This window comes from Crocodylus siamensis, chromosome 5, assembly GCF_052110815.1.
Source record: "Crocodylus siamensis isolate JL-2025a chromosome 5, ASM5211081v1, whole genome shotgun sequence".
In the NCBI taxonomy this organism is placed as follows: Eukaryota; Metazoa; Chordata; order Crocodylia; family Crocodylidae; genus Crocodylus; species Crocodylus siamensis.
The window spans coordinates 126,458,485-126,471,296 of record NC_143399.1 but is presented as its reverse complement, the minus strand read 5'-3'; the positions used below and the strand labels follow the sequence as shown (position 1 = coordinate 126,471,296).

Genomic DNA, 12,812 nt, shown 5'->3' with positions numbered 1-12,812 from the left:
CCTACAGGTTACTTCAGAAAACAAGTCTAGGAATGAAAATTCAGAATCCCACTGGCCACCAAAACAGAGACAAAACATGTAAAACTATTGTTAAAAAATGATTTGTTAGGGCAACTTTTGTGTACAGACAAGGTTTAAGTAAGGCTAATGACAAGATACGTTTCAAAGAATTTAGAATTCTCATAGTTAAGAAAAAAAAATCCAGTCTAAAACTTGGTATAAAAGATCTCAGTCCAACAACAAATTAGCTCTACAATTACTTTTTGAACAGTAGTTATTAACATTTCTTTCATCTGGCTTCAGTTATTTCTGGGTTTAAATGAAAGTTGATTTAAAAGACAGAACAACTATCAGATAATCTGTATGTACCCTAATTATGTAATAATAAACAGAAACACATGTATAAGCCAATGCAAACTGTCACGTACATAATATGCAGATTTATTGACTACTTTATTTTTGGATGGCTGTTGGTGTTCCCTTATTCTGTTAATGCTCATCTGAAATCTCTCAAGGCCACATGGGGAAATGAGCATAGAAACAGATGTCACCTGAGTGTTGCCCTTGTGCTATGATAAAATTACTTATTGCGGTACAGAGCCCTAGGAAATGGACATCTTTGCCCCCTGTTGCACTATAAAGGTTGAACAGTGATAGGTGATCATAAATTTTTGTGCCTTGTCTCCAAGGACATCTGTTTCCTTATAGTATGAGAAAATTGTGGAGCTGGAGACCAAATCATCCTCCAGGAAATCCAGTGTGCACTTCTGTACCCTCTGGGACTCTTGCTGGCTGCTTTGGCCCTGGCTAACAGACTTCCCTGGTTCCAGGTGGCCACCCCTACCTTTAAACTAGTCAGCCATTTCATTTGCTCACCACCTCTGAGACCAGTATTGGAGCATGCATCCTCCATTCTTTGCTAGTCTTCTTGACATCTCTGCCCCACATAACCAGCCTTCTTCCACCATGGCCTCCCAGTCTGAGGAGACCAAACATAGGAGCAACTGGAAGAAGGACAAGGTAAAAGATCTTACTGACATCTGGGGAGGAAATTCACCAGGTGCTGAAGTCAAGCTAGTGAAATAAGAATGTGTCTCAGAGAATCACAAAGGAAATGGTAACCTGAAGACATGATCTTGAGTAGACCCAGTGCTGGTCGAAGTGCAGAGTTCTCATGCATTAGTTTCGGAAGACAATAGAGAAACCAACAGTTGAGTGCATGAAGGATCTCGTGTGCCCACTATGATGGCAATGAAACAGTGAGGTCTGAAAACTCAGTGGACACCACAGTTGTTTACACTGACATCCAGGTCATCCAGGAATATACCAAGGATTCATCAGAGTCCATCATGATTGAACAAATGTAGCCCTCCCAGGTCAGCACATCTACCCCGACAATGAGCCAGATCAGTGAGTCCCAGTCCCTCTTACCACTGCTGTTAGCTCTCCTGGTTCAAATAATGTTGGCCTGCAGCTTCCTGCTGCCACCCTATGTTCAGCATCCATCACCCAAGACTGACATGATACTCGAGAAGAACCAGCCTGTGGAGCACAGATCTCAGTAATGGTAAGTCAGGGGCCCCTGTTCCTAATAGCTTTTGCCTACTTGGTTTACTGTGTGTGGGGATGGCTGCTTTCCCCTCATGTATCCTTCCATAGTCCCGCATGTTCCCATTCTGAGTGGGGGTACTGAGGGGACCCTCTGGATCTCCTCATCCCAGGTGGCTCCACTGTCCTGCACTGACTCATTCTGACCTGATCCCAGCCTCCCCAAGCCAGGGACTGAGCATCTAGCATTTCCCAGAGAGGGCTGCAGCTTTTGTTTGCAGCTGGGCAGAGCCAAAGCCCCACTTCCTGGAGTCCACCATGTGCACATGCTGCAGTCATGAATGGCCTGCAACATACTATAATTCATGAGGGGAGTGTTGAGGTTCATGGAAAGAGTCACAATAGTTGGTTGGCAGCCTTTTTCATGCTTTGTCTAATATGTTATATTTGTTTCCTTGTTTCAATAAAATTTCTGCCTGTTGTCAAATGTATGGCCTGGGTAGTGAGGTCTGTGGTGGGAGGGTGATGAGAGATGATGATGAAAGCTTGGATTGGTGGGATGGGGGTTAATGGGAGCCTACTGGGGAGTCTGTGGAGAGAGGGTCCTCCCTAGTCTATGCTATTTTCCTCTATTCCAGCTACATGTCTAAGCTGTGGCACAGCTATGGCCGAGATCCTGCTAGATAATTTAACTCCCCAGGTAGAATGGGCTTTTTCTGAGCAAAAGAGATGTGCTTCATAGATAAAGGCAACTTCCTCTAACTGCAGATTAGATCAGAGGGCTCATATAGCTAGGGATGCACCGATAAAGAGTTTTTTTGGCTGATATGGCTGATTAACCAGATGTATCAGCTGATACTGATCAGATACCTGATATGTAGCTCAGCAGCTTGGAGAGCAGCATCCAGCCAGTAGGTCTGTGATGGGGAAGGGAAGGGGAGGAGAGGAGGGGCATAGGGGGAATATTGATGCCCCCATGGTGGAGGAAGGTGTGGGGCAGGGGCAAGGGCAGGCACTACCCAGCCAGGACAGTGAATGCGACCCCATTGTGAGCAGGATGGAGTACATGCGGCTTGTCCAGGCGTCACGGGGGAGGTGAGGAGGCAGGGTGGTTCCCCACCACTGTGCATACCCCCGAGGGAGGCATGTGAGAAATGTGACCCCCAGATTTGTGCAGGGGGCGAGGGTGTGCTGCCTGCTTTGGGCTTGGAATCAGAGACTGCAGAGACTGGTGAATTTTACAGGGTTGGGGAATAAAAGCAAATACCTTCCCAACCCAATCCCATTGCTTGTTGGTGCCCTTTGGAGGGTACTTATAAACATGCTCAGAGATAGGAGGAGCACTGTTTTAATTAGAGCTGTTCTAATTAAAATGGCTCATTTTCACATGTATTAAGGTGCTTGCATTTTAAAATGGCTGCAGGGGTGCTTTAACTAAAGCTTTTTTGAGGTTTAGTTAAAGCACCTCCACAGCCATTTTAAAGTGTGGGAGGACTTAATATACATAATGGTCAGGTGATGCTGGAGCGCTCTAATTAGAATGTGGAGTAGACTTGATTAGTTGAGTCTGCTCCTATGCATTCTAATTAGAATACAAACTAGCACATGTATGGGCAGCCCCTTTTTGCACTTAAAACTCATTACTGAAAACCTATCAGATTTAAAATAAGTTATGTTGTCAAGGAAGTCCTTTATGTCAAAAGGGCTGTAGTTATATCAGAGAGCAGAATTTGACACAGCTGTTTTTGCAGTAGGGTCTGGGCTTGCTTTGCATCGTGCCCCATGTTAATAAAGTATGTTGCTGTAGCAAGATGGCAGTGACCTCTTTGTTCAGACCACCTCATGCTTTCCATTAGAAATGATAAGGGGGTGAGGTTCATTGATATTTCAGTGGTTACAATCAAAATCCAATGACTTTGCTTTTGGGAGCCAATGACTTACCTTTTAGGGGCCATTGTTGGCTCAATAGTTATGTCGTACTGCAGCCAGGTAGCCATTATTGCCCTTAAAGTCAATTGCTCTTCTAACGACCCGTCCCGTCCCGTCCCATCCCATCCTATGCCATCCCTCTACTGAAAGCTAATAGCACTCTGGGCCCAGCTGAGAATTTCCTTCTCAGGCCCAAGCTCTCATCTACTTCTTGTCATTTTCCCAGCATAACCTTCTAACATGACCCTCTTGTACAACCCTAACCCATCCACCACCCCTTCCCCATGCTGAAAAAGAGAATGCCAGAGCACAAGCTTATTTTAACTGGAAACTTTACATCATACTCTGATTCTCCACTCATACTACAGAGTCTGTAAAAGTAGTCTGCGAGTGTGTCTCAAAAGCACTGTGCCATGCGAGCTGCCATCATTTGTGAATTTGTGGGCATGGCACTTATCAGAGGTGGGAGGCACTCCATCTCAAGTGACGGGCAGGAACTCAGGCAGAGGCTGTCCTGTGGCCTCACAGATGTTGTGTAGCACATATGCATTGGTCGCCAGTCAAGATACCTTGAGCTTGCTGGCATCTATGTGTGTCCTACGTGAGCCTGGAGCCACCTGAAAACAGCCATCTCACAGCTGCTGAGCTTGTAGCTGAAAAGTTCCTTCTGGCCATCCAGGATTCCAGTGAATGGTTTCATAAACTAGGTGTGCAGTGGGTAGGCAGGATCTCTGATTAGTATCAGGGACACGGTCACTCTCTTGATCTGAATGTCAGGCAGGCGAGGGGCAAACTCTTTTTGCTCCATCAGCCCTGATCGGAGGGAGTTCCTGAAGATCCTGCACTTGGCCTGACCTGCTGGCATTTACATGAGTGAAGCAGCAATGGTAGTCCACAGTTTCATGAAGCACAATGGGGATGTAGCCCTTTTGACTGATAAATTCATGAGGATGATGCTCTGGAGCAAGCCAGGAATGGCAATGTACGAGTCATCGATGCTGTAAAGCAGTTGGGGAAGTCCAGGCTGGCAAACCCATCTACATCTTCCTGTGGATTGGTGATGCATAGGAGGCGTGAGTCCATCGCCTTTTGGACTGCAAGGCATACCTCCCACACTGCTACTCCAGCTGTGGACTGGCCTATGTTGAAACAGCAATGTGTTTCTCCGTCGTTAAGGGCACCCACATCACTGTTGTCTGCTGCTGTGTGTGGGGGACGAACTCAGGACAGGTCTCCATGAAGGTGTTCTTGGACATGTGGAAGTTCTTTTACCACTAATTGCCATCTCAGGTGCCCATGATTATCTGCTCCCACTAGTCATTTCTTATCTTCCTGGCCACTCTATGGCTTGTAGTTACTCGCATGTCAGCCTGGCCACAGTGTGGTGACCTGTAGCCAACAGCTCTTTGTGCCAGCGACTGCTGTCATGAATCAGGGTCTGGATGTAGCTATTACCCCTTCTTCATTGGGAGCATGGAATGCATATGGTTTTCCCTTGCAGGTACTGCCCCACCCTCATAAGTGACTATAAATGCTGTTAGGGCAGTCATCAGAGAATGAGTACAATACTTTCTCTGATCATTGTCCCTCATAACTGGGTCATCAAGGTCTGCAAGGCAAAGAACATGTATGGATTCACAGACACTGCAGTGGAAGATCCTGGTCGCAGTTGCTGCTGGCGGGCATGCAATGTATGAAGCACACCTTGTTCCCTCCCACCAAAGTCTAAGCACCTACCAATACTTCAAGCAGCTAGTGTGCACTGTGGACCTGGTCTGCCTAGACTCACACCAAGAGCTTGAGATGAGCATTCATCAGATCTTCATCAACCTTCCCATTATTCACCCTGCTTCTATATGCATCTCTCCTCCCCACTTCTGTCACCACCCAGCCAAGCTTTCCCCCTACTACCAAGCTGCACTCCTCTCTCTCCTGTCTCAGAATTCCCCCTGAGGCAGCTTGTGCAATGAATTGAATTTTTCCTATGGATTTGAAAGTCATTGGGACTGAGGGAAAAGCCCAGTGGGGATTGTGGGTAACTTGTGGTTAATTAGAAATTTCCCATAGATCTCACCCAGCTCTGAATGAAAGCCACAGCTCTCTCTGAGGGATGTGGGTATCTGGTCGCCAGCTTCATGGGGGTAGGATTGTGTTGGCAGAGGTCAGCATGGGGTAGTGGGACTGCCTAGTACAAGGAGAGCTGGCTAGATCAGCTCAGGAGTGGTCTGTGCAGCTCCCCACCCCAGGACAGGAGTGCAAGGGGCCAGAGAGGTAAGCCACAGACCTGGTCCAGCTGCCTTGAGTGGGAACAATACCCCTAAATACTCCTGCATCTTCCCCAGCCCAGGACTTCCAGACACTGTCCTCACTCTCAACTGCCTCCCAAAACTAGCAGAGCAGCCCCCAGCCAGAGGAATTACCTTCCACCACCAAGGTCTCATCCACTTCCTCTCCCTCACCCAACATGTCCCTCCAGCACTCCCCTCTTTTCTCCCATCCATGCTGCCCCCCTGCCACTGTCCCTGTATGAGCTGGAAAAGACTACATAAGATATAGAATTATGATTACACAGCTTAATGGGACACAGTACTTTATTACAAACAGAAAGTTTTTTTTGCAACAAATGGAGAACTGAAAGATCTGCAGAATGTCAGGGTCTCAGGGTCCTTGAGTTCTATGCTACAGAGCTGCTCCCTGTACCATGTGCTGCAATGAGCTGAATATGGGATGGGAGGAATGAGAGTGGCAGGACAAATATAAAGGACATTGAGGCACAGTTACTCTCTCAACAATGTCACCACCTGCAACCAATTACAATTTTGCTACCCACCCACTTAAATTTTGCCACCTGCCACCTTGAATAACCAGTTGGCACAAGAGAGAGAATTGGAGATGGACCACTGGCCAACTGACCACCTCTGGCTGTGCTATGTCTGTTCTTTCAGGCCCCCTGCTGATAGAAGGGTGGCAGTAGGGGTGTGCGAAGCAGACAGTATTCTATTCGGATTTGTATTCAGCCTGATTCAGGGGACAGTGATTTGATTTGCTGATTCAGATCACTGTCCCAATTCATTTCGGCCAAATCTGAAGATTTGATTCTGATTTGGAGAATCAGCAGTGAGGCCATGAACACAGCTTTATATGTTTTTTCTACATACCTTGAGGTACCAGGCGCAGCTCATGAATGCTGAGATGGTGGGGCGGATGGAGTGTCCCATGGGAGTGCAGGGGGGCCTCCATTGAGCATGTGGGGGACCCCCCCCACTCTCTGGCTCGGTGATTGGCCATGGGGGCACCCCAGGTGTCCCCCCCAGACCTAGGAGGCACCTGTTACTGCAGCGATCCACAGTGGACCTGGAAGTACTTTTGGTCCACTTCCGGGTCTGCTGCAGAGTGTGCGGGGGACGTCCCCTGTGCTCCCATGGGACACTCCATCCACCCAACAATCTCAGCATTTACGAGCCATGCCTGGTACCTCAAGGTATGTAGAAAATATAAAGCTGTGTCTATGGCCGAATCATTGAATCTCTCCAAATTTCTCTGGGTCTCTTGATTCAATTCAGATTTGGAGATTCAGCTGCCAAATCGGGCTGAATCTTCTCCAAATTGAATCAGCAACTGAAGTTTCTCACAGCCCTAGGTGGCAGTATCCCCAGCCACTTTGTGAATAGCTTTAAAAAAGAGACATGTTTGCTACAGATGCATGATTTTTTTATTACGGGACAGGTCGTGGCACAACCAGAGCTGCAACAACAGTGACATCTGTTTCTATCCTGTAATTCACCAGTATGAGTATTTCTCTGACTTCAGACTTAAAACCACTTCTGACTTGCCAATTCTGTATTGGACTTAGGCTTCAGATACCATCATTATGTTTGCCAGCATAGTGCACAACCAATCTGGATTATTCAATCAGCAAACAGAGTTGAGTAGACTGATAAGAACCTTTCTTTTTGGGCACAGCAATATTTAATCACAAAATTGAAAGTTCTGATTAAACTTAACTACCTGATAGGAAAGAAGGATATAGGATCTATTGTGGTAGCTTATCAGTCTACCAGGCATTAATTCTTCAGATTTCAAGAAAATAATATTTAGGAGTAAAAACCTTAATTGCAATAATCTTCCTGCAGTTAAAGTCTTAATGCAATAAGGTTGCAAACCAACCAAGAAATTGCAAGGAATTCTGGCTGGCATTTGATTTTTAATTTTTGCATTGTAAATGAAGGCATCAAGAAAAATGAGAAAAAGTAAGGCTATACATATTTTTAACAGAATAACTGAAACGTCTCTAGATCTGTTTTTATTACTTTTGAACATAATTTTTTTCATGCACTCCTGCAGCCTCTATTAAGGACCTTGTCCTGCATGGTGCTCATCTTCCTATAAATGCATGTGCTTAAAGATGCAACAGGATAAAATGCAGGATTGCTAGAAAATAAGCTACTGTTTACTGACATACCTGGAATTTCTTTGCCACTTTTTTTTTTTTTGGATCAGGCTTGAATTACCACTTGACTGCAGATGTGGCAAAGAAGGAGAAAGGCCAACAGCCCAGGGTTTACTTTGTGTCTTCTGGAGAAATGATGGGGCAGGTCATGGAGAAGTTACAACTGTCATATATGCAGGAGACGTGTGAGCACTACCTCGCCTATGTGAAGGTCAGTCCATTTAATTTCGTCCTTGGCTGTAATCTCTTATAATTATTTTTAAATATTTGGATTCTAAACAATAAAATCAGTTATATTTGGCTTGGGATGCTTCTTGTTAAAGTTTTCCAGATTGGTAAAAGGAAACTTTTGAGTGGATGGTTTGGAACTCCCTCCCCTTGGGTAATCAACCAGAGTTTATATTTGGTGACATTCAGGACAGTGTTTAAGGATTATTTATTTGGTTGTTCTGTTTTGATTTGACCTCTTATTGGATATTGTTGAAATACGTATTCCAAGTTATTTTGTCAGGCGGAACTTTTAATGAATTGCGTACCTTCATGTAATTAACATGAGAAAAGTGGATGCCATGATGACTAGGGCTGTTTTAAGAGGCAAACGGCTCAACTCTATCCTGTGGAAAACTTTTATCAGATTGTTTTGGGTTGAGAGTGGAGGTGAACTAATTGAATGTTTTCATCCTGATAATGTTCATTACTTTCTATGATTCAAGACTAATAATTTAACGTAGCCCAAGATATGTTTGGATGTGTTTCTGGAGGAGAACTGTTGTTCCTTTGATAGATTACTCTTTAATGATCAAGGGTTCATGACTATCACTCAACTATATGCTTATCTGAGAAGTAAGTGCAATAGAAAGTAATAGAGATTTCTGTCTCAGCTATAGAAATCTATTATAAATAATAAGCCAGATGTATTGCAACATAGTGCAGCATGGCAAATTGATATGATCCTGCTGGTGGTACATACACAAATTTTTTACTATCAATAGACTTCCTATTCAAGGACATATCTCCATGAGTTAGGTTTACATAAATTAATTGTGATTCCCTTGGCACTGTGTTAGTTTTTAAACTTAATGTCATTTTTGGATTCCCATTAAGCAATTGAAGAGCAATAATTCTTGTACAAATGAACTCTTTCAGGAAGCTGCTTTGTACCTAAAGACCCTGAGCTTGGCAGATGAAATCCATCCTATGACATTATCAGCATTTTTGTGCAAGGATGTTGAGATAATTGAAAATAAACTAGGGGACCACCAGGAAGGCAACTAAGTGCAATTAAGTTGCTTGTGTCCCTGGGAATAGACTAGATATCTCCCAAGGTCCTTTTCTTCCTGTTTCTGCTGTGAAAAAGCTCATTACCAGGAATGTAGACAGATTTATTTAAGAGATATTTGCTAGAAGGTAAAAAGGGAAAAGAGATCAGCTGACAAGGAGTATGAACCCTTTAGTAGTTACTTAGAGCTGGATCTGAAATGGGACTTGGGCAGGGTGATTATGAACTATCTTCTGATTGCCTTTTAGGTGCCTTGATCTGAGGGTGAAAGTCCTAAGCCAGCCAGTCGACACTGTGACCAAAATCCTATCTTTTTCCCAGATTTGGTATTTCCCTACAGCCCTCAGCCAGGCTGAATTAGGCTTTGTGAGACTAGGATTCACAACCTAAAACCCATCCTGAGACTAAGACACCTGTGTTGTTCCTTCATGTAGAAATGACTGATTCACTGTTTTCAGAGGTTCAAGCATCTATTTCCAAAACTGATTGTATATTATATTCCAGGTCTACTACAGCAGCGTGCATAGGCAGTTTTAGGAGTTCCCCCTCTGAATGGAGTGTTCTCCTCGCTGGCCAGTAGAGTCAGGTTCCCTCTTGCTTGTGGAAGTGGTCCAAGCTATGGTATTCCTATCTGTGCACTGTGCCAGCTTCAGCTGGAGGAATAGGGGACAGGGTGCCCTCAGCTGAACTAGGGCCACAGACTGGTGATTAAGACACTCTCCTGGGAGTTCTGAAATATGAGTGGGAGATGTGTGCTTGAAACCCCTCTAGTTGAGGAGGGAATTCAACAAAAGCCACGTACTTCCTGGTCAAGTGCTCTAACAACCACCAAGCTATTATGCAAAATCTCCACTTGTCATGTTTTTCAGTGAACATGATTGTGGGTGCTGAGCTCAGTGCTGTAAGCATGTTTGGCAGTGCCATGATCAGGTCATGGGCAGTTAGGCCTAGTGGTTTGGCTGGGGTCTGGAACTTGTGTCCAGACTCAGGTGTTAGAACAAGGTCATAGCCAGATCTGGATGCCAAAGATGTGGTTAGGAACAATCCCAGGTCAAGAAGCCAGAGTCAGGCGTCACAGGTTGATCCAGAGAAAGGGAAGCAGAATTGTAGTTAGGAGCAAAATGACAGTCAGGCACATGGATACCAGGGGGTTAGGAACAAAGAGTCAAAGCAGTGCTGAGATCAGGGCAGTCTGTAAGCTCACGAGGAAGAACTGTCATGCAGATAGTTCACCACTCTCTCCCCTGCTCGTTTTACGTCTGTGTTTGGGGAGGGAATCAGTTTCATGCCAGCAAAGTAGTCGGTGATTGACTGCCAGGATAATGTCTCATTCCCCAGCTGGAGTGCGCCACAGGCCTGGTCAGAATGTTCTGACCGGATTGGGGCCCTCATGGGATTTATCTGTAACAATGTCTAGGTTGTAAATCCTAAATAGTTTTCGGCAGGGTATAGGGACCTAAGCAGTCACCTCAGCCAAAATGGCAGCAGTTCCACCAATGGCCCGTCAGGTGCCGAAGTCAGGCATCTGTCTTGAGGACCACATGCTTTCCTTCAGCAAGTAAATTTTGCCTAAAGTGCAACTTGAACACCTTCTTTGGATGTGTCGCTTTAGTAATACTTTCTTAATGCTAGCCCTGCTGGAGTTTTTGCATGCTGTGTAAGATTCATTCAATATGTGTGCCTGTACAACTTTTATTTGTCATAGTGTTTGTTAGCTAATGGTTTGAATGCAAATGAGAAGCTGTGTGTCTGCAAATAGTTCTGGGGATTGTAGTTATATAAGTAAAGGAAACATACGTTTGAATATACCAGCAGCTCTTTATTGATCAAGGGAATCCACTGGTTAACCAATGGAATGATTAACTGTTTGTGTGGCATATACAGGGCTAAACATTTTTCCCAGTTGAGAGAATAGTTGAAAAGTCCATAGTTTGTATAAAAATGGAGTAATTAATTTTAATAATTAATAAACTAATAGAATATGGTGATCTCTGTACTTTCCAGGGGAGGAGATGATAAAATGCACAGTCATTTGACATTGGAAATGTCACTGAGCCCTGCAGACTCTGGAGGAGTAGAAATGGGGGTCATGATCCTCTATTGTTGTTATCAATGCTTGGCTAAGAGCTAGTAAAATGTGCAAGTTCCTAGATTGCATAGTTTTGTCATAATAGTGGTGATAAAAGATCTGGGCTTGAATGTGGCACTGGAATGCTTTATCAAATGTTCTACTTTGCTTTTCCCCCTCTAACCCTTTGTACAACACATAGTATGATGTTACCCATGTTTGTGTTCTGTAATTTCAGAGGCTGTCCCCTACTCTGATTACTTTATTTATTTCAGTGGTCAGTAACAAATACGTTAATATAGCACAGCTTATTTTTGACATGGCAGTTTTGGAGTTTGTTGTCAAGATGTAGAGAGAGTAGTTCTTAGACCAAATTGTCTGTTGCATTAACACATAGGATGTCTTTAATCTTGATACAGAAATAAGATCTCCAATCCTTCTGGTAACTGGCATAGCCATGGGTTATGATGTTTGAGTAAATAGAATGATGTTTGAATATATAAAAGTACTAGTGAATTGCCCATCAAGAATTTAAGAATGGGGACGGAGGGTAGGGAAGCTTGCTAATCCTAACCCCTCCCCCCTGCACTACCATCACCTCCTGGGGGTGGGGGAAGTGTGCCCTGCTGTCCCCTCTGTCTGCTTCCACCGGCATCCCATTCTGTTGCTGCCTCCAAGGAGTGGGGTAGGGGGTGCCTTGCCCCCTAGCTCTGTCCCCTCCGTCCCTGTTGTCGTGACGGCGCTCTGCCACCTCCTATAACACTCTTGGAGCACTCTGGTTGTTTCAGTAACCAATCAGAGTGCTCCAAAAGTGTTACAGACAGATGAACTAAGCCCTTTATTATATTAGAATTTAAAGTGCCTGGAGTGTTTAAGCATCATAATATGCCTGGATGGCATTGCCTCCAGTTATAGCATGAGGAAAAAATTTTAAAAAAGGAACAGAAGGAAATAAAAGGAAAAAGTTTTTTTATGATGTGGTCATGGACTTTTCTGATGGAATTTTTCTCAAGACTTCTTAAAAATAGAAGTTGAGTACTGTGATTTCAAGCCATGCAATGCGGCTATTTTGTATTAGATAAACTAGAGTTCTTAGCGAAGCAGCTGTTTGCAAATCTTGCTGAAGAAGAATGTTCACTGGCATGAATTCTTCTCCATTTGTGCATCCTAATCACAGCAGAAGTCACCACTCTGATTTCTACTGCTGACTTTGAGACTATTAAACTCTCTGGCTTTTTAGGTAAGAGAAAATGAGTACGTCTCAGAAGGTTTGATTTTTTGCTTAGTTCAGAAGATAGCAGTCTTGTATGGATATCATTCAGATTGTTGTGAACATTTCAAATCTACAAATTTTCTACAAAGCTTCTACAAGGTTTCTTCTTTTGGTTTGAGATGGGAAGTGAAAGACAAACAGCGCAGAAAACAAAATGCCTCAAGTTAAAAGTAGAGGGAGAATTGAGAGAGGAGAAGGAAAAAAGTATGAACTTTGCATCTTTCCTTGGAACTGATTCTCTCATTTCTGTTTAAGTTCTGTTAGA

General features: G+C 44.1%; 1 protein-coding gene across 1 annotated transcript in view; it reads left to right on the top strand.

Moving 5' to 3' along the window:
* The window catches only part of ITGA9 (integrin subunit alpha 9), a 354,975-nt gene that overhangs the window by 72,798 nt on the left and 269,365 nt on the right, over positions 1-12,812 (top strand). Inside the window, exon 15 of the mRNA XM_090050256.1 lies at positions 7,978-8,138. Within this exon, the coding sequence (XP_089906382.1) occupies positions 7,978-8,138 (161 nt within the window). The remainder of the gene's footprint in view (positions 1-7,977; positions 8,139-12,812) is intronic.